Source organism: Octodon degus, unplaced genomic scaffold, assembly GCF_000260255.1.
Source record: "Octodon degus isolate 3935 unplaced genomic scaffold, OctDeg1.0 scaffold00015, whole genome shotgun sequence".
In the NCBI taxonomy this organism is placed as follows: domain Eukaryota; kingdom Metazoa; phylum Chordata; class Mammalia; order Rodentia; family Octodontidae; genus Octodon; species Octodon degus.
The window spans coordinates 7,455,473-7,477,710 of NW_004524591.1; the positions used below are offsets into that span (position 1 = coordinate 7,455,473).

Sequence of the window (22,238 nt, forward strand, 5' to 3'; positions counted from 1 at the left end):
TTATACAGAAATTGTGTACCTAAACCCATGCAAATTTTCCTATGAAGAATTTTATTGTTATCATATGTATTTGTTTTCCTCTTTGGAATGTGAAAATAAATAGAAAATGTGTTTTACCAAAAAAAAAAAATGTATCAGCCAGATGCTAAAACAATGAGTTACCCACTCACAGACACATGAAGCAACTTACAAAAACACCTAAAACACAGACACTCTGATTATCATTCTAGGGTTGTTTCCTCCATTTTCCTATTATATAATATAAAATGTGAATTACAAAGCATTTAAGTAATTAAGACCTTGTACTGTTTTTAAAACCAAATACAGTGGTACCTCCATTTATGAACCTAATTTGTTTTAGGATTTTGGGGAAGATAGATGGATTTGTGTGTGTGTGAGGAAGAGAGCTATGTATGTCTGTTACCTGATGGAGTTTGCAAATGGAAGCAAAATTTTGCTAAATGTTTTTACTTGCAAATCAAATTGCAAACAGATGTGTTCATGAGCTGAGATAAACTGCACTAGTTAAGCATCTCTAATTCAAAAATTGAAAACCCAAAACTTTCTGAGTAGTGACATGATGTTCTAAGTAGAAAATGCTACATTTATTTCATGTGCCAGGTCACAGTCCAAACACAGGCACACTAAAAATACTGTATAAAATTCCTTCAATAGGAGACTTCCAGGAAGATAGTGAGTGGCAAGCAGCAATAAATTAGTATCTTCAAGATTCAGAATCCCAACACTGGAAAATAGTAATGTGGGGGTGTAAGGGATTAGGGAAGTTGATTCCTTGGACCTAGAAAGGGAAAAGAAAATTGGAGCCTACCCAAAAATTAACGAGTCAGACCACAACACAGAAAAAGGGGCAATCTGCATTTTCTTTCTGGCTCCTGGCTTGTGGCAAGAGAAAGGTAGAGAGAATCTACATAGACACACTGAATGCAGATTACAGAGGTCCACAGGAAGAGATGCACCAGTGGATTAGAGCGGGGTATGCTCTGCACTACAACAGCTGGCACATGACTCCAGCCTAAGTGTTTGTTCCCCCAATCCCCTGGAGAGGGCAAATGGTCAGATGCCACTTCAGGGAGGGGCCAACTGAACCTGGGATTAAGGACAGCCATGGTCTAGCTTCATCTCAGGGCTCCCAATGTTAAACTGCCACAGTGACTGGGTGACGGACATCCATGGAGACGTCCAAGATGAAGGACCCGAGGTCAGGCCTGCAAGAGACACCAGAGTGTTATAAATGAAAGGACTCAGGCCCTACTCCATGACCAGAGGTCAGGGTGAAATTGAATTTCTGTGGATTTCTAAGTCCCAAACAGGCACACCACCCTAATCCCACTGCCAGCTTGCTGGTATTATCCTGCATGGATTTGGGATCTGACTGCCTCCCTTGTCTACCAGCAAGAGCAAGAGTCAATGCCTCTGAATTGAACACTCACAAAACCATAGACCTCAGATAATAACCACAGGCTTGAAATCACAGAGAAATGTATTTTATTATTTTCTTTGCTATTGGTCTTTTGTTTTTATTTTCTTTTTGATTGCTTGTTTTGGCTTTTTATGTGATCAATGCTTAAGGTTATTTTGTTCTTGTTTTTGTTTTTTTTCCTTTCCCTTCCCTCCTCTTCCTGTCTTCTTCACCATTTTCCTGAGCTCAGGTGATCTTCCCTTTTTCTTCAGCCTTACTTCTACCTCTCTTTTTTTCCTTCATTTTTTTTTCTTTTTTCCCCCTCTTCTCCCTATTAAGTTTTCTCCCCTTAGGATAAAACTACTCTATATACTGCCTATTTACTGTATGTAATTTTCTGGTCTCTCTGAGACTTTGTTATATAACTATACAATATTGTATCTAGGTTATAGGTGGCTAATTATTAGTCATCAGAGCTTGTCATTTTCTAGTCTGTGTTTGATGCTGTTATTACTGATCACACTACTTTGGCCAAGCTGACACAGTTATGATAAACTGATCTTCCTCACATCCCAATACCTACGCTGTCTGGAGGTATAAACAATACTACAGCCCACTATCAAATAACTAGATGCTAGGACAAACAGGCTGCAACCTATCCCTGTCAAACGAAAGGTAGGATCCCCGGCCAGTGCACCTGGAAGACATCTCTGAAATGTAGTCACTTCCTTCAGAGGTCTCAATACTAGAAACAAAGCTACCTTCCATAAACAATGAACAAGGCTCAGTAAAGAAAACAAGCAAGCAAGCAAAGAAAACAAATTAGAATAAATGGAAGATTCAACCCAACACTCTCAATTCACCCAAGGCAAATCCAGAGGGAATTAAAGTGGAAGGAAACAAGTCACCCAGCTGAACTTTCTGAAATGGTAATAATTAGCGGAAATAACAAAACAGATGAATAACTGTCTTGACAAAAACCAAAACAGAAATAATTACACAGATAACTAGTGAGATAATGAACATAATGAAGGAAATGGTTAGAGAAAACAGAGTAGCTATGAAAAAAAAAAAAAAAAAAAAGAGGAGCTTAGCAAGGACAAGGAAATCATGAATACCCAACACAGGAATTCAATGAAAATTCAGAAGATAGCACAAAGGACATGAAAAACTTGCTTACAGAAGTACTAACAGAAAACTTTCCAAGTATGGAAAAAGAATTTGACATACAGAACACAAGCATATAGAGCTTTTTCCAATTAACCATGATCAGGAAGGAAAAAAAAAAAAAAACTATAGGAAGGCATAAAATAGTCACAATTCCCAAAATTCACCACAAAAACAGAATGTTAAAAGCTGTTAGAAAAGAAACAAATCACTTACAAAGGAAAATACATCAGTATCAGAGCAGACATAAACCCTTAAGTCAAGGAGAGTTTGGAGTGAAATATTGCAAGACCTAAAAGAAAACAAACAAACTCTCTAACCAAGAGTGATGTAAAATTAACCTTCCAAACTGAGTAAGATACTTCCATGATAAAGATATACACCTGAAGAGACTCATGACCACTAAGCCAGCGTGCATCAATGTGAATGGTCTCAAGTTACGAATCAAAAGAAAAAAGATTTGCAGAATGGACCAAGAAACAGTATCCAAAAATGTTACACACAAATGTTTAATGTTAAAAATGTTTAACTCAAAAAGAAATTTGTAGGCTGAAAATCAAAGGATGGAACAATATTCCATGTAGTAGGAACCTGGAAAAAGCAGGAATGGCTATTCTATGTGCAGACAAAGTGGATTTGAAGCCAAGAAGAGACAAAGAAGGTCACTATATACTTGTTAAGGGAAAACTTCAAGAAGAGAAGCTAACCACTATAAATATATATGCACCAAATACTGGTACCCTCAACTATAAGAAACATTAATGGATATGAAAAATCAGATAAGCTATTATATAATGGGAGACCTCAATACCCCACTGTCACAAATAGATCAACTCCACAAAATAAATAAATAAATAAATAAACAAACAAGAAAATATCATACTTAAACCAACCTTTTGAACAAATGGACTAAAAAGCTATCTACATAGTGCTCCACTCAATAACAACAGAATATATATTCTTAACAGAGGCACTGGGACTTTCTCCAAAACAGACCACATGCTTGCTCATAGAATATGTTTAAATAAATACAAATGAACTGATTCCATTCATATTATCAGATCACAGTGCAACATAACTGGAAGCAAAGGGCAAACAAAACTATGAAAAGTACCTAAACACATGGAAATTAAATAACTCTCCTGAACAACTAATGGATCATAGATGAAGTTAAAGAAGAAATTCGTTTCTACAATTACAAGATAATGCCAATATAACACACCAGAACTCATGGCACACAATGAAAGCAGTCCAAGAAGGGGAAATTTATAGTGGTAAGTTCCCATAACCAAAAAATTGAGGGAGCTCAAATAAATAACAATGTTAAACCTCAAGATTCTAGAAAATAAAGAAAAGTTAAGCCCAAGGCTCATATAAAGAATGAAATTATAAAGATCAAAGCAGAAATAAATGAAACAGATCAAGAAGATGTAAAGAATCAACGAATTGTTCTGTGTGTGCGTGTGTGTGTGTGTGTGTGTGTGTGTGTGTGTGTGTGTTACTGGGGATTGAACTCCAGACCTTGTACTTGCCCGTCAGGTGCTTATGACACTGAGCTATTTCCCCAGCCCTAAGAGTTACTTCTTTGAAAGACTAAATAAAACAGACAAACACTTGGATATCCTTATCTAAAAAAAAGAAAAAAGAGATACAAACTCACACAATTAGGAATTAAAATGGTGAAATCACGATGTATCCTATAGAAAAGAAATCAGAAGATTACCCATACCTACTCTGTGAACCTGTACTAATAAAGATGGAAATCCCCAGAAAAAAGGAAAAATGCCTACATATATAAATTACAAAGCTGCATCAAGAAGACATAAAGTCTAAATAACCCAAATCAGTCAATAAGGAAGTAAAAAACTACCAAAAAGAAAAGCCCAAGTTCTGACAGATTCACTGATGAATTTGACAAAAACTTTAAAGATCAAGGCCACTAATCTTTAAGCTCTTTTAAAAAACTGAAAGTGATGTAATACTTCCAAAGTCATTTCTTTGGGCATCAGATCCAACCAGAACAGAATTCCAGTCCAATCTCCTTAATGAATATAAACGTAAAATTCCTTCAAGCCATGTTAAGGGGGTATATATGTAATAGAAATGAATTTTATGTTTGGAAGAGTTCTAGCCTCAAAATATCATGTATATGTAAATACTCAACACCAAAACATTTTAGGGTCCCATGCATTTTGCATAAAGGATATCTGATCATAATCTGTATATGCAGTCATTAAAAAAATCTGGTTTTTAAACAAATACAGGGAATACTTTGGAAATATTTTTTAAATTCTTCAGTAAATTGTTGTTTATCACCTTATAAATAATCAAACTATTTTTATATTTAAAAAACTTTTAAAGACATAGTTGTGATCTTAATTTTACTATTTTCAAAACATTTAAGTTTATTGGTACATTTCAGGTACCTATAATGATCACATTCATCATACGGAATTTGTACCTCTATATAACATATCTTGAGTCATATTCCCCCCCATTTCCCTTACCCTCCCTTCAGGTACTTACCATCCATATGACAAACTGATTAATATAATCAGGATCACTGAGTTGATTTATTAACGGAAGAAGAATTCCACGTGCAAGAATTTCCTAAAAAAAATTATTAGAAAAACATTAAATATGATCAAATATACTTCTCAATTCACTGGAAAACTTTCTTATACAACACTATTGTATAACACAGGTACAATACAGATCAATGTAAAAGAAGATGCTTTATATCTTATCCCTACTAGCACTGAGTGATATCCCATACTTGAGTTAAACTACCATATCAACTTGAATACATCTCCACAATAACAACTAGAGCTGGTGAAAAGAAGCAAAAAGTTAATTAATATATCTTTATGCCTGTGATATGAAAATATAAAAAATATTATTGAAAGCTAAATAATTAGCTTAATATATTTTATTTTTCTTAACCAAAAGATCAATTTATTTCTCTTACCAGATCTCTAATTTATACAGGCCATTTTCTAACAGACATTACTAGAAGATAGTCCTTTTTTCTTTAAAAAAAGATTTTGTGGGCCAGGAAGATGGCTCAGTGGAATAAGCGCTTCCCTGGCAAGTGCAAGGGTCTGAGTTCAATCCCCAGTTCCGCAAAAAAAAAAAAAAAAGATTCTGTATAATTATACTGCAGTAAAGTGTGCAAGTCTAAGAACTATTACTCTATGATCAATTTCCAACAGACACAATGAAGATTCTGGTAATTTTTAGCCACAAATTACAAGAAACTTCTTCCTTAAAGTTAATTTTAGTCTGTCTTAAAAAATATGCATGTAATTATTTCACATTATGTCTCTGACAACATGTGCTCATATTACGAAGTGTACTTTGCAAGGAGAAAGCATGCACAAGGAAAAGCTTTTCCAAAGTTTGTTTTCAAAATGAGAAAAGAAAACATGGAAGAGAATTTTAAGTAAATTTAATGTTTATTAGCTAATGTAGTTAGCTTATCTTAGAAAACTTGAGACTTCTCTCTAATTTGCCTAATAAAAAGATATAATTAGTTAAGCGTTAATCATAGGACTCAACAATTCCTACAGAGCCTAGTGAGAGGCTCCATGACAAAGTTGCCACTTCCATGTAAAGACACAATGTCACTAAGGCTATGAATAAAACATCCTAATAAAAAGAAGGTAAAGGCAATTACATAGCAATCAACTCAATCAAATACCAAGATTTATATAAACCATATAAAAGGTCTACCCCCTGAAAAGGCTCCTTCATTTGCTAATATTTAAACTTAGCAAAAATATCTTTTCCTAGGGGCTGGGGACATGGCTCAGTGGAATAAGCGCTTACCTGGCAAGCGCAAGGGCCTGAGTTCAATCCCCAGTTCCGCAAAAAAAAAAAAAAAAAAAAAAAAAAAAAATCAAAAATATCTTTTCCTAACTTTAATTACTGACAAAAGAAAACTGATAAAGAACTCGTAACTGAAAAGAACAAAAACTGATTTGTTATATTTAGTGCTCTACAATTATATCCTTACTCAATTATATTCAAGCAAAAAGGAAATACTAGCTTAAAAAATTCTATAATACATAGATATGCTCATCACAATCTTACATATTTTAAAAAATAATCTCATATAACTAAGCAGATGCCCATTCATAGCACTTAGGAGTCACCATAATCCCAAAGGAATTCAATGCATGTGCACTACAGCCAGCAAGAGGGCAAATGGGATGTCTCTTGCCTCATAACTAATTCTGATTTAGTATTTGCTGTGTACCAAGTACTATGTTAACCACTAAGAATTTAATGATGACTAAATTATTTAAAATATGGCAAAATACTATAAAGGAAAACAACTAAGACTATCTACAGCAATTGGGAATTATAAGGGAGGTTAAGATTCAGCAGTCAGAGAGACATCTCTGAGGAAGAGTCACTGACATGAGAAATGAATACTATTCAGCCAAAAGAATACCATCTGAGCAAAGCAAAAAAGCATGTAAGACAGCCCAGTGTGAATGAGGAGGAAAATGGCACTTTTGGGGAAGAAAGCAAATGTGACTAGAGTATAGTGACATCTAATAAAGATTTTATCCTTGACCAAAGTTCAGTAGGCTCCTTGAACCCTCTTCTCAATTAGGCTTCAGCCTTTCATCAGTGCAGCAAGCAATTTTAGCACAAATCCTGTTAAGTATGTTTAGCCAGAACTCTCCTACCCTCAGTATCTGATCTACTTCCTCATCCCCTCCTCTTGACAATCTGATTATCCTGCTCTGCCTTTGGCAAGAATCCCAGCAAGGCTGTTTAGACACTTATCCTTTACACTTGATAATTTTCTTAGTAACTTTCCATTCACCATCCCAACCCTCCTCTGTAACTATAAATACCCACTTGTTCTTATATTAAAATCTGAGCCCAGTTCTATGCTAAAGTTTTGTTTTCTTAATAAAATCCATTTTACCACTTCATGGACTGCCTACCCGCTGGTCTTCTGTAACACTCATGGCATGAAGGCTAGAGAAATAAAATGATACCACAATGGGCCTTGTAAGCCTCTGGAAGGACTCAGTACCTGAAAGGTTTATTCTGTGGTCATGCCATTTACTGAAATGAAAAGAAAACTAAAAGGCAGACAGCACTGGGGTAAAGGATAATACTTCATTTTGAACATTAATATTGAAAGGGTTTGTGAGTTACTCAAGTGACAATTTCAAGTGAGCAGCTCATAAGAGTATGGCAGAGCTCAGAAGGGAAGTCTGAACTAGAGATATAATTTTAAACTTATTAATATGGCATGTAAAGAATTGTGGAATGAGTATTTAAACATTTAGGAAGAACGCAGAAATTTGGTTATATATTGAATCCAGTGACAGACATACCATATATTTACGACCTTTGAAAATGACTACACCAAATACCTAGTCGGTCATGACCAAATACAGACTAGTCCATCAGACTCTTCTCATCAAACCTTAGCACTTTCACAATTTGTCACAGCTAAAGCTTGGAACCATCTAAATGCCCATCAACTAAGGAATGGATAAAAAAGATGTGCTATTTTTAAACAATGGAGAATTAATCAGCTATAAAGAAAGATAAACTCAAGGCTTTTATAAGTAAATAGATACAACTAGAGACCATACTCATAGGTGAAATGAATCAGACTCTTATGTGTAAACATCACACTGTCTCGCTAGTGTAAGAAACTGAAAGAGTAACTAAGATCCAAAAAGTACAATATAAATATAGTGAAAGGGAAAGACACTGCTCAAATAGGAAAGAATAACAGGGATGGGGAAAAGGAAAAGAGAATACACACACACACACACACACACACACACACACACACGATAGCTAAGATTATCATACTACTAATTTCTATTAGTTCATTGAAAGGAACAGTTAGTGTTTATATTGTTCGACCAATCTCACATTCCTGTATCTGATAATCCAAGCAACTTCTTTGAAGATAACAATATATAACAACCATTGTTAATTTCTTTTCATCTTGTTTTGAAATTCTGTACCATTTTTACTTTTTTTTATTATTCTCCTTAAACAAATCAGCATTTTCTAATCATTTCACTTAAGTGCTATTATAACTACAAAGTACACTGAATTCAAGACAGGCAGGCAAATATTAGGAAGTTATGTTGGTACTGCTTAAACAATAATATATAAGCATAAAACCATGCTTTAAGAATTGGTGTCCATTTTATAGGAGGAAAGACTAAAAATATCACAAACTTTTTAAGGAAAATTCAAACCTTTTCTTAATTATTCAATTAGGATGTGGTCTTAAAATAGCTAGCATTTTTCAATTATAACTAGCACCTAAAGCCAGATGTTCCCTCTGTACATTTCAACGGTTTTACTTCAAAGGTTTACATTAAGCAAATAGAACCCAAGACTATTTCTTTCATCTTATTCATCTTCCAAATATAACCTTAGTAGAACATTAGCTGCTCAGTGTTACTTTCAACTTTCCGTCCAGAAGCATTATTTTCATCTACCGTAATTTAAGTAAAGCTATAATATTACAGACACATTAAAAAGCTTACTTTTGGGCTGGGGAGATGGCTCAGTGGAATAAGCGCTTCCCTGGCAAGCGCAAGGGCCTGAGTTCAATCCCCAGTTCCACCAAAAAAAAAAAAAAAAAAAAAAAAAGCCCAACAAAAAGCTTACTTTCGTTATAACCAAAATTCAAGCACCTAAGTTCTCAAAGGATCAGCCAGTGACCTCTTAGGGACTGAGAAAGAGGGGAACCAAAATCAAAACCATCTTCAAAATAAGACTTACTTACCATTACATTCTTACTGCCCCACAAGCATACAGTGAGATTTTTCAAAAGGAACATGACAGTGTATAATCCATTTGTCAGTTAGTGGAATACATGTTTGTCTTTTATTTCAAAATTTTCTTGGTTTTAACTTATAATACAGAAATATTATTGAGAAAGGCCACATAACAAAGGCACTTCGGGGTCTTCAATATTTTTAAAGAGTTTAAGAGGTTCTTAAAACTAAAACATTTGAGAGCTAATTCTCAAAGTTTCTTTACAATCATTATCTGATATGAGTTTAAGCTTACCCTGACAAAGTATCGCATGATCTTGTTCTGGAAATCTCCAGGAGGTAGCAATAAATATAATAAGACCTCACACAAATCCCTTAGGAATCCTAAAAACAGAAAAAGTAGCTATAATAACATTAGAAAACATGAAGTTTCCACCTAATTTTAAAACAGGACAGATTAAAAAGAAGTAAACAGTTCCTTAGTTTTACTAGCTTACTGCTTTAGTAATACACACACATATTCATTAAGAATTGCTTCACCATTCTACAAATAATTACTACTCTTTACTCAAGACTAATTTGTAATTCTGTTACGTATTTTGTGCTTAACCACACATCACTGCACATTCTAAAAAAGTTATTTGTGCATCTAAATATATATCTGTAATTTTTTCCCATAATTTTATTAATAGCAATGAGACAGTTGCAAATCAAATCAGTAGGACAGTTTCAATAATTAAAACACTGCATACATTCCTCCTAGTGGTTAATTGCTGTACAAGAATCATTCTATTCATTAAGAGAATGTAACTATATAGCTATCCAAACCACTTTGAATACACAGATACAATCATCTGTATACCCTTTTTTTGTTAAGTTCCGTTATTTGAATATTATAGGTGTGTATTTTTCTGTAATTTTTTATATCTCTATTTTCTTTCTTTTTCTATTTATTGGACTTAGGGTCTCACTATGCAGTTCAGATTCATAGTGATCCTCCTGTCTGAGCCTCTCCAGCACTGGGATTATTATAGGCATGCACCACCACGCAGCACAGCTTGTCTGGGTTCCAGGGTCAGCAGAGTATGCAGTACCGGGAACTGAACCCAGGCCCTTTGTGCTTGCCAGACAGGTGCTAGACCACCAAGTTATCTTCCCAGATCCTGTTTTCTTTCCAAGAAAATAATTTCCACTATCTATAGTAGATAATAACAAAGGAAGAGTATACTCTTTATTGATTTAAGATAACTCAATTTATATAAATGTATTACATATCACATTATTCTTAGAGTCAGCAATTATTTCATAATAGTGCTAAGTGAACTGACAAAAGCTGAATTTCAAAATAAATGTAAAAAGGGAAGAAGAAAAATTAGAAAAAGAAAGGAAAATAAAAAAGAAAAGTTTAGCACATTTTCAAAATCTAAGAAAATAATTTCCACAACAAAAATGCTGACACTTTCTGGGAATAAAATTAAAACAGATAAACCTGTCAATTAAATAATAAACCAAGTAGCAAAGACTTAATCATAAAACTGGCCAAACACCTTCAACTAAAACTTATCTGACCTAAAGCCCCATAAAGAAAGGCCAAGTTCATTCAATCTGTACATTTTACTGGAAGTCATATAATCATTCTCTTAGAAAATATTTTAGGTTTAACAGTTATATTCTTGAAGGTTAATAATAATGTCAAGAGAATAATTACTAGAGCTCATTGAAATAATTATAAAATGTGCGCTATATTATAAAAGGTTAATCTTCAATCACTGAAAATAAAAATATCTTCTAAGAGTTAAAATAAAATGCAGTATTTTCATTATGCTACTACTACTTGTTCTGTATGAGAATGATTACACTCTCAGATGTGGTCTGCTAACTTGTCTTTAACTAGCTAACACCATCAAAAGAGGTATATTAAAAAGAAAACCTTCTTCATCTTTCAGAGACGTGCACACTAAGTCACGGCAAACTTCCTTTTCCATTTCAACTTCAACTTCAAAGAAGGAATCTATAAGATCTTCTGCTGTACCTGGAAAAGGAAAGGAAAAATTCGATATATACAAAGTGATAAAGGAAAATTTTTGACTTTTAAATCCTAATTTTCAAATGAAATAAAGAAAATACCTTTCTTTTGATCATCTTTCTCTGTTATTCTCTGTTGAGCCTTTCTGAATACTCTTAGGTGTGTGCCAAAATCGTCTACAATTCGTGTAGTAAAATAAGGTTGCCAGTCTATTTCTTTTGACCTTATAAAAGACACATCACATAAAAGCATACAAAAAAAGTTCATTTTAATTACTACTGACCCATACTCTGGTTTCTCTTCAGATCGTATAAATCTTTGCCTTTTTAATGACTACTGACTCAACATGATTATCACAAAGTCTACAAATCTATGCTGATTACATCTTGGACTCCATAAGGCTGTCAAAATACACTCTATTTCTGTAAGTCATTGACTAATATTATTTTAATTATTTTATGTGTTAAAAAAGCAGTATCTAAGCCAGCCAAATCACTCAGTGGATTAAGGCGCCTGGCGCATGGGCTGGTGGTCAATCCCCGGGCCTGCCATGCAGGCCCCACCCCCGAGGTGCGCTGTGACATTTGAGACTGGGCGTGGTGGCGCTCGCCTATAATCCTAGCTCTTGGGAAGCTGTAAACAGACAGATCACTATGAGTCTGCTCTAGTAGTGAGACCCTGAACACCCTTCAGACTCTTCCCTAGAATACAAAAAAAGAAAAAAAGAAAAGAAAAAAAATCACTATCTAAATTCTCAAAACAGGAAAAAGTAACAATTTTTATATTTAGGGTCGGGGGAGATGGCTCAGTGGAATAATCGCTTCCTTGGCAAGCACGGGGGCCTGAGTTCAATCCCCGGTTCCGCCAAAAAAAAATAAAATAAAATAAAATAATAATAATAATAATAACTTTTATATTTAAATCTGAAATGAGTTTGGCCATGGATATATCCCATATTTCTCAATGCAGGATAAAAGAATACATAACATTGAGAATGGTTTCGTTTGCTTGAATGTTTCTTCTAAATCTGTTCTGAATTCTCCATATTTTGCTATTTAGTTATATAACCTAAATTCTCAACAAAAATACAGGACCACTCATATAAGCCTATTTGTATAAAATAGCATTGAAAAATACAATCATCAGAAATAATCACTGAAAAAAATTATATACTAAATAATTGCTAGGTACTGTGGTATACACTTGTAATTCCAGCACTTGGGAGGTTAAGGCAGGAGGGTCTCTGTGAGTTTGAGACTAGCCTGGTATACACAGTAAGATCCTGTCTCAGGAAATTAAAAAACAAACAAGGACAACAAAACTGGCTTGCAACGCTGGCCCTGCCCCTGGGGTGCACTGAGACTACAATTGAGGCTGGGCATGGTGGCATGCACCTGTAATCTTAGCTCTTGGGAGGCTTTAAACAGGAGAAGCACTACAAGTCCCATCTAGTAGTGAGACCCTGAATACACCCTGTAGACCCTTCCCTAAAAAAATACACACAAAAAAAAAATTATGTGAGGCTACCTCAAATACAAAACAAATGGGTTAGGGATATAGCTCAGTGCTCTCCAGCTTAAATCCCCAGAATGTACTACACATACAATACAATACAATACAATACAATACAATACAATACAATACAATACAATACAATACAATACGAAAAGTTAAAAGGAAAAGCAAAAGAACAAATGACAATATATACCTGGATTCATAAAATAGAGAACAGAAAAGAGAAAAGGCAATTTTTAAAAGTAGTTATCTGGTACATCTTTATCGCTTATTGCTGAATGTTCTTATCTATCTCAGGCTATCAAGTGATAAATGCCCATCTTATAACATTCTTTAAGTTGCCTGAATGAACCATAAACCTACTATCCAAAGATCACTGTAAGTGCACATTTATTTACAAAGTTTATGTCACTGAAATACTGTCATACATAACTTTCTGTGATTTTCATTCTAATATATTTCTTATATATTTAATACTGCTTCTTAAATGGTTTAATAGCCACAGATATGCACGCTTGAGATCAGTAATCTTTTTTCAAAAGAGCCAACTATGAGCTATTTTAGGCAATCCCCCAGGCCATATCGTCTCTCTCATAACCAGTTAACTGCCATTACAGCACAAAAGCAGCTGTGAACAAGATGCAAACAGATGACACGACTTAAAAGATACTGTGAAAAAGCAAGAGAATGTTAATTGGGAAGGGGAACTAAGGAGGTAGGAGAGAAAACGGATGGAAAGGAAAACAAAAAACAAGAGAGAAGGAAAAATGGAAACAAAGCTTTTGAAAAAGGATTACGAGACTTAGAGACTATCTGTCTCTAAGAAAAGTCATCAGAAAAACACAGTGACATTAGAATATATTTTTCTTCCCCTAAACTTAAGGCCAAGGCTAATATACATGAAGGAATTCTATAATCACATTTCACGTTCAAGACCAAGTATGTTCCTTCTTTGCCAGAATCTGATTAGTTTCTACATATCGCCCTTATCCTTGTTCTCAGAACTTCATTTACACTACTGCTCTTTCCCAATATGTCCTTCAATTATCTATGTCAATATACCCATCCTTGAGGGCTAGTTTCAATCTCAACATAGGTCATCTACATCAATTCTTCTGATTCATTCTATCTCTATTATGATGAAATGCTTTTACTACCAGGTAAACAACTACGTTATTTCTCTCCGTTTCATGTGCTGTAATTTTGTATTCCCTATCTTCCCTCTGTCTCCATTAAAAAAAGCTAAGGTCAAAGAATATGTATACATAACCCAGGGACATAGTAATAACAACAATAAAAACAAAACTAGTATGTTCACATAACAGTTACTGTGTGCTAAATGACTGAAATACACAATGCCGTTTCTTGGCTGATTACAAAATGTTTCACTCATATCTTCTCATTTGTCCACCAAAAGTCTGAATTTGCAACACATTCTAGTGTCCTTGTTTTACAAAAATATTAAGACATTTTCTTCTAAGTACACTATAACTTAGCCATAAAAGTAAAATAGTAATACAGATCTGACATCTAGCCCAGGGCTCTCTGTCCTGTTATAATATCTTATTTGAAATGAGAATAAAACTCACTTAATATCAAGGATTCACGCTCCTGAAGAGCTTCAGTCTAACTTACAGAGATTCCACATTAAAGACAACTCAAGAGTTTTCAAGGAAAGTTTCCCTCTCCCAACTGCAATAAGAATAACAGAAACTGTTAACATGTGATGTTATTACTGCAAACACTGCAAAGTGCTCTTACATGTGATACCATTTAACCCTAAGAACCTGGTAGGACATGGGGATATAGGTTATCATCTCCAGACTCAAAGAATTGTGTGTTTTGCCCTATAATGGCTACAGGGCTTAATAAGTAACAGAGCTAAAGCTCAAAACCAGGACATAAGACTCAAATTATGTCTATTTCTTCCCACTTTCCCTCAAAATTTAGTAATTCACTGTATACTGATGTCCTGTAGTTTCTCAAAATTGATAATTAAATATGAATTATGTATTGGATGGTCCTAAATCTCTCTTGACTTTACAGGTCCACTTTAAAAGGCAAATCTAGGGCTGGCAACACAGGTCTAAGCACCTGCCTGGCAAGTGCAAGGACCCAGGTTCAATCCCCAGCACCACATGTCATGCCAGCCCTGCACTCTGCTGGCCACGGAAATGGCACGGTGGTGCATGCCTGTAATCCTAGCACTGGGGAGGTTGCAAAAGGAGGATCACTATAAGTCCAAGCTGCATAGCGAGACCATGTACAAAATAAATTTTAAAAAGTTTGTTTTTTTAAAGTCAAATCTATGAAAGCATTTGCTGGCAAGGAGGGAGAATAGTTTGTATGTATTTTCAGGTTTGTAGTCGCCTGATTAAATAAGCCCTATTCAACACCATAAGCTGAAAACAGGCAACATGTGTATGTCACATATTTCACAGCACACAGAACAGAACAAAGATTTTAAGAATATCTGAGCGACTGGAAACAGAACTAATTTCTAAATTTGATACTGGCAGTAGAAACAGTGGTGGAAGTTCCAGTATGACACATTTTTGTACTAGTAGAAAGACAGGAAAGTCTTCACACAAAAGGCACAAACCAGAAAGCATTTACTGAACTTTCAGTAAGCTAAGAGCCTTCATACTGTTTTTTATCCTAAAATTCTTTAAAGAAGTTATTACCAGTTTTTAGTTTGTCAGAACTCAAGGGTCCTAGCCAAGTAAAAATTTATATTCAGATAAATGTTAGTTGGATGAACCCTAGCTTTCCAAATAATCACCTGAATACTACATTTGATATCACAGAATGTTTGATTTAAAGGTAGGCAGGTAGGTAAGTACATACATATGTACCATACATACATACATACATACATACATACAGATTGAGGATAAAAAGCAAGGAGTTCTGTAATACAAAAGACAGCAGGGCTGTGACTCATCCACATGGCTGACACTGACAAAGGATCTACAATCTGAGGTACAGGATATCTCAGGATAAATCCTGAGTAGATTTCACTGACCTTATCAGATCCAAAAGCTACAACTATTGTTGCATAGGTCTTGCTTTATTTTGATCTTAACCATCCAGCAGAAAAGTACAAAAACGAAGTATAAGAAGTAAAGCCATGCTGTTATATTGAGCTATAGGGGACTCAGGTCAACAATTTCTGACATTGCCAGTCAAGCAGAAGACCCAATACTATTATGGACTACTGGACTCTTTTAGAATATTTTGCTGAGTTCACACACCTGTAATATTCAAATGACGGAAAAAGAAAAAAAGGGGATACAGATGAATGTCCATTTTGTATTTGTGTATTTAAAATGGTTAGGATAGATATATGGTTACATTCTCTTAATGAATAGAGGGATTTGTTCTAGTAGTGTTTGTGGATAGGGTATCATGTCTGCATCTAGTACAGCAAATAACCACTAGGAAGAATGTATGCAATGTGTTAATTACTGAAACTGCCCTACCAATTTGATTTGAAACTGTCTCATTGCTATCTGTTTCTCAACAAAATTATAGGAAAAAAAAAGACAGCAGGTAAGAGAAGGAACACAAGACTGTTGCACACATTCAAATTTCAATTCCAACTCTAACTCACTGGCTAACCTGCAAACGAACCCCATAACTTTTCCTGGCCTTAGTTTCCTAATCTATGTAATCATGGTTGTTTGACAGCGTAAAGACTACTTTTCTGAATTGCTCCAGAATTTTTACAACATTACCACACATATTATTTTCATTTAACTCAAATGAGCAATCAGTTGGTTTTATTCACTGCTGTAACCCCAGCACCTGACTGATACAAATTTGGCCCAAAACACTACTTAAAATAAAGATGAATTTGATTCTGACAATAAACCACTGAGGAATGCATATAAACCTATTATCAAATTTGTACTTGTTTCTTTGGTTTCTTCTTCTCCTAAGAGGATTTTCATTAGGTAGATATAAATATTAAGAGAACAGTTAAACTGAAATCACAGGAAAAAGTTACATCAAAACCAATCTACTTCTATAACATGCAAGTAAAGCAAGAGTATCTATAGAAGAGGGTAAAAGGGTAGGGCTGCACCAAGGCATTTTATAAAAACCTCAAGACTAGAATTTAAAATTTGTAAGGGTTCCAGTTCTATACTTTATAGATTATCATACAATATAATAGATTGTTCTATTTATCTTTTAATTAACAACCCTCCCCCTTATACTAATAGGTACTTTCACTATTGGAATAAAGAATATACCTAAATTTTTCTGCACGAATACAATGCAGTAACCTTACCTCGTAGCAAACTGAATGAGTGCATTTTGAAGAGTTTGCCTAATTTCAAGAAGAAAAGATTCATCATCACTTAGTGTGTAATACCAATACTGGACATAATCTCTCAAGGAAAACTGGATAACCTATAATAAAAATATTGAAAAAAATTATAACTTATTAGGATTTAGAAAAAAAAGTACTATTTTAAAACAAAATGAGTATCTGTGAATTTACGTATTTTTTCCTCTTGCAGCAGTAAATATCTGCCTTCCTTATAAAAACATCAACATGCTAAAAACCATTACAAGTTTTTAAAACATTATTCTGCTATCCCAACTCATTCACTGCCCAAATCTTTTAAGCATTAAAACATTGCCAAGTCTCACCCAAATTCAGGTAAAGAAAGTTAGAGAAAAAAAAACTAAATGTTCAATTCCACACATTTTAAAAAGTTTTAATCAGCTGATGGGATGAGACACAGAATAATGTTGATGGACACTTTAAAAAAAGTTTTTGCATGATATGAGAAGATCTACTGGAGACTTCAAAAATGATTCAGTTCACTTAATTCTACTACTACTTTTAAAACACTTTTTAAAATTTTTGTTTTGTTTGAGTGGGGGCTATGGGAATCAAACTCAGGACCTCATGCTTGCCAGATGGTGCTGTGCCACTGAGTTATATCCCCAGCCCCTTACCCTCTACTTTTAACACAGCCTACAGTGTTCAATTAGTCCATAAACAGCACTAATACAGTGAATGTACATCTTTACAAATTGGATGAACTAATGGTTTAAAAAATACTAAAATATTGAAGTATACATTATTTACAATCATCTTATAACTAACAACATCAACCAAAGAATTTTGTGGGGAATATACCTCATTCCATTTTTCAAGCATTTTTTTAATCAAATCAAGAGCTTTCATTTTTTAAAAAGTGACAAAACTAATAGAAAAGTCTGATTTGTCCTACCACTAAGCTTGTTTATCTGCAAGCTACAATTTTATATTTTTAATGGTAATATCAGAAACATCATCAGAAGTCACCAAAATTTTTCTAAATGCAGATGCAATTTTAAAAGGTTTTATATTACATGAACCACCTCATTATACAAGATTAGTCCGCAAAGGCAGCAAGAGCATGCTTGTAGTCCTAGCTACTCAGGAGGATAAAGCAGGAAGACCACCCAAGTACATGAGTTCAAGGCCAGCCACAGCAACACAGCAAGCCCTCAACTTGAATGAATAAACCAATCAATGAACAAGAAAAAAAAATGCAGCAGCATCTGTAAGTACAAAATTCAAAAGGAACATTATAAAATTCCACCAGAGTATTTAAATAGCTCAATTATCCCCATTTAATACTAAGTATACCTTAGTACTATCAGAAGAAATATACTTAGCACACAATACATGAAATTCAAATACAGCATACTGAAACTCACTTGCTGAAGAGGTTCATCAATTATATTGGCACCAGTCAACCGTCTATCAATCTTAATAGTCCTTGCTTCCCGTTTCATTTCTTCTAAGCACTTGAAGAAAACCATATTTTATTGAGCAGTTTCTTGATTTAAAGATCTTGATGGTTTATTCAAATTCAATACTCACTATACCTTCCCTTTGCTATTCTCAAGTCAATATAAAAATAACTTTTAAGGCTGTACTATAGACCAAACATAATTTTTCAAGGTAACAAAACTAAATACATAGAAAACAAAAATCTAAACTATCTTCAAAAATGTAATCAAACAAGTAAACATTATTTATGATATGGGGAAATTACAACTGTACAGATATACTGTTGTTATAGTTAAATAAGACTTCAAAAATATTAAAGTGAATGATTTAGATGATTCTAATTAGTAATTCTCTGCATTATCCCTCTTGTACCTCTGGTAGGATTCCAGATGCCATGTGTTATTGTCACTGAAGATCTTATAGGGAAACAAGATGCAGAGGGTAAGAATAACAGAAGGTCCTGACCCTGTTTAGGCCTTGATTAATATAGGTATTTGTGTCTTCTTAGTTGTGTTTTAAATTAATACAAGAGAGTCAAAGGTTTTGAAAGATTAAAAAATTCAGAAAGTAAAAAAGGTCATGGTAGTCTAAAGTGAATTTACTACTAAAGAACTAAACTTAGTGAAGCCAAAGCATACCATATTTACAGTCTACAGTAGGGTATAGGATACCCTAGACTTTTATAATCACTCGCCACTCACTGATTCACTCCAAATTCCAATCTTAAAACCTCCATTTTTGTCAAGTGCCCTATACAGTTTCACCATTTTTTTTTTTTAATCTTTCACGCTCTGTTTTCTCTGTACATTTTCTATGTTTAGATATGCTTAGAGGTACAAATACCACTGTGTTACAATGGCCACTGAATTCAGTACAGCAACATAATATATACACAGGTATGCAGTCTAGGAATAAGCTAGGCCATACAGACTAGTTGCATAGTATGTTATACCATCTAGGTTTCTGTATTTGCATCCAAACATGTCCACACGGCAACAAAATCACCAGATAATGCTTTTCCTGAACATATCAAAATGATGTATGACTATATATAAAATACATGCTTCAAGAACTGTAAGATTTTCTTCTCAAACATACTTTTGCAACAACAAATCAAAATTATTCTATACCATCTAATAAACAATTGGTATAACCAGTCTTGATCATGATTTGTTACTATTTAGAATTTTAATTCTTATATTTCCCGCTATGCTATATGCTACTCAAGTAAATGTACAATATATAGGCCTAAGAAATGTTTCCCCAAAAAGGCCTCCTTTTTCACAAAGGCTTGCAAGCAAACCCAAATAATATATCTACTAACAAAAGTTCTCAAGAAAAAAAAAGTTTCAGATAATTAAACAAGTTGTAAGCCTTACAACATGTTAGTTTATCAATATGGAAACCAGGATGGAGCGATTACAATGTAAAACAATACACAAGCAACTTACCTTTGCACCTCCTGCATCTTCACCTCCAACTATAATGCCCTTCCATCAACAATAGGTCATTTGTGTTCTTCATGTACAAAAAAACAATCATCCCACAAGAATTGAAGGTACGGCATATCTGATGCTCAATTCCAATTTTACTTATAAAATCTAATACTTAACAAAGCCATTATTCCAGATAAAAGAAATCAGGCCTGAATTATTAAAACTATATATATTTCAAGATGAAATTTTAAAATTATGTATTTTCTAAATGTAATGAGAAAATCTCCCATAAATTTACAATAAACATTAGTGAGTACCACAGAAATCTGTCAAGCCATAGTACAAATGAAAACTTCACAAACTCTGCAGAGAACTGAATGCTGAAGTTTCACATTCCTACACAATACTTACCTTAGGAATCCCAGTAGATGTAGGAGGAAGAAATGAGTGTTCGCACTGCTCTAGGTACTTTTCTGAGTTTGTTTTTCCAAACAGGAGAGTAACCACTAAGCCCCTAGAAAGAAAAATTCATTAAAGACAGGAAAACAAAATATTTCTGCAATTTTATACATCTATTACCTGGCATATTTTTCAGATTTTGTAGCTTACTGTTCATTAAACTTTAGTCTGTAATTTTCGAAAGGCATGAAATTGACAAATTTGTTCATGTTCTGAAGTTTGAAACAACTAAAAATATTTTATAAATTGTATAATGCCTTTCAAAGTTCTATTTCCTTCATAAAGAATCTTAATTTTTACACTTTAGAAAAATTAGCCCTCATTAAATAATAGGCTAGCTAATAAGGATGGCAATGACTGAGATTTAAATCTACAGCTAAATCACACAACTGTTTTGTTAACTAATGTGAAGTATTACATAGAAGAAAATGATCCAATTTATATGTTGTTTTAAAATAAAGCTGAAATTGAGAAAATAAATATAAATGTACCTCCAAAGCTTAACTACTTTTTAAAACAAAGAATTAGATACAATATTTTAGAACTGCAACTCTGTAAATACTAAATGTTATCACTATTTCTTATATATAAAATTGGCCAAAAAGCTCAAGCCCCGGAAACAAGAAAATTAATTTTCATCTTATAACGAATGTAATCAATCTTAAATGATTCAAAGACTAGTGAAAAAAGAAAAAAACAGTGAAATATTAAATGTGCTCATGGTCAACTAGTAAAAGGAAGAAAATTCTCAAAGTCTGCTTTTGTCATTATCTACCACTTAATTGGTCTTCAAATTCAAACAACATGAAAACATAAAGTCAAACTAGTTCATGGAATTAATTCTGGAAGTTTGGTTAAGAGGTTGATTTCAGAATCTTAAATAAATGTTATGGTTTGTGTATAGGTGTCCCCCCAAAGCCTCATGCAGTCTTGGGGCAGCTTCAGGAGTTTGTAATTGATTGTTGTGGGTGTGGATCCTGCACCTGTCCCTGGGGCAGGTAATTTGCATTTCAATGTAAGGAAGAAAGAGAAGTGAGCTGCCTGAGCCAACGCTACCCTCTCTGTGCACTTGCTCCTTGCCGCAGCCATGAAAGGTTGCTTTCTGCTGTGTACTGCTCTGCCTTAGAGCCAGCTGACTATGGACTGAAACCTCCAGTAACTGTGAGCAAAATAAACTTTTCCTTCCTTCATTTTGAGTGTCGGGTATTTGTCCCAGCAACGAGAGAAGAGTAACTAAGACAGTAAATTTCACCTATCTCTGATTAATCTGATTCTACTGAAATTAAAGTTGCCTCTACCTTTTACCTGGTTATTACCCACACAAAAAACAAAATAGGAAACATGACGAAAAACACTAACCTTTCCTCACAAAACCACAGCAGTAAGACAGCTTAACACATAATCTGAAGTTACAGTGTTCCTAATAAGTAGTTTCAATTGTGAGTTTTAAGAACAAAAAAAAAGGTTATGATTAAATAAACCTGAAATGTAACAGAATGCCATAATGTAACCATGATACTATACTGAAGGTATCCCCTAATAAGAACAAAAGTATTTTTGTTTCCAAAGTTTTCTTTATATTAAAAAATAAAGGATAGGTTTGGCTACAAAAGTATACACTATCAATACTTTAGTGGATAAA

At 34.0% G+C, this 22,238-nt stretch overlaps 1 protein-coding gene across 1 annotated transcript in view; it reads right to left on the reverse strand.

The window, feature by feature from the left end:
* The window catches only part of Snx13 (sorting nexin 13), a 149,307-nt gene that overhangs the window by 77,172 nt on the left and 49,897 nt on the right, over positions 1 to 22,238 (reverse strand). Inside the window, exons 3-9 of the mRNA XM_004626552.3 lie at positions 20,549 to 20,651; positions 18,626 to 18,715; positions 17,199 to 17,320; positions 11,491 to 11,612; positions 11,294 to 11,395; positions 9,659 to 9,747; positions 5,114 to 5,197 (exon numbers count right to left, since the gene is read on the reverse strand). Of these exons, the coding sequence (XP_004626609.1) occupies positions 5,114 to 5,197; positions 9,659 to 9,747; positions 11,294 to 11,395; positions 11,491 to 11,612; positions 17,199 to 17,320; positions 18,626 to 18,715; positions 20,549 to 20,651 (712 nt within the window). The remainder of the gene's footprint in view (positions 1 to 5,113; positions 5,198 to 9,658; positions 9,748 to 11,293; positions 11,396 to 11,490; positions 11,613 to 17,198; positions 17,321 to 18,625; positions 18,716 to 20,548; positions 20,652 to 22,238) is intronic.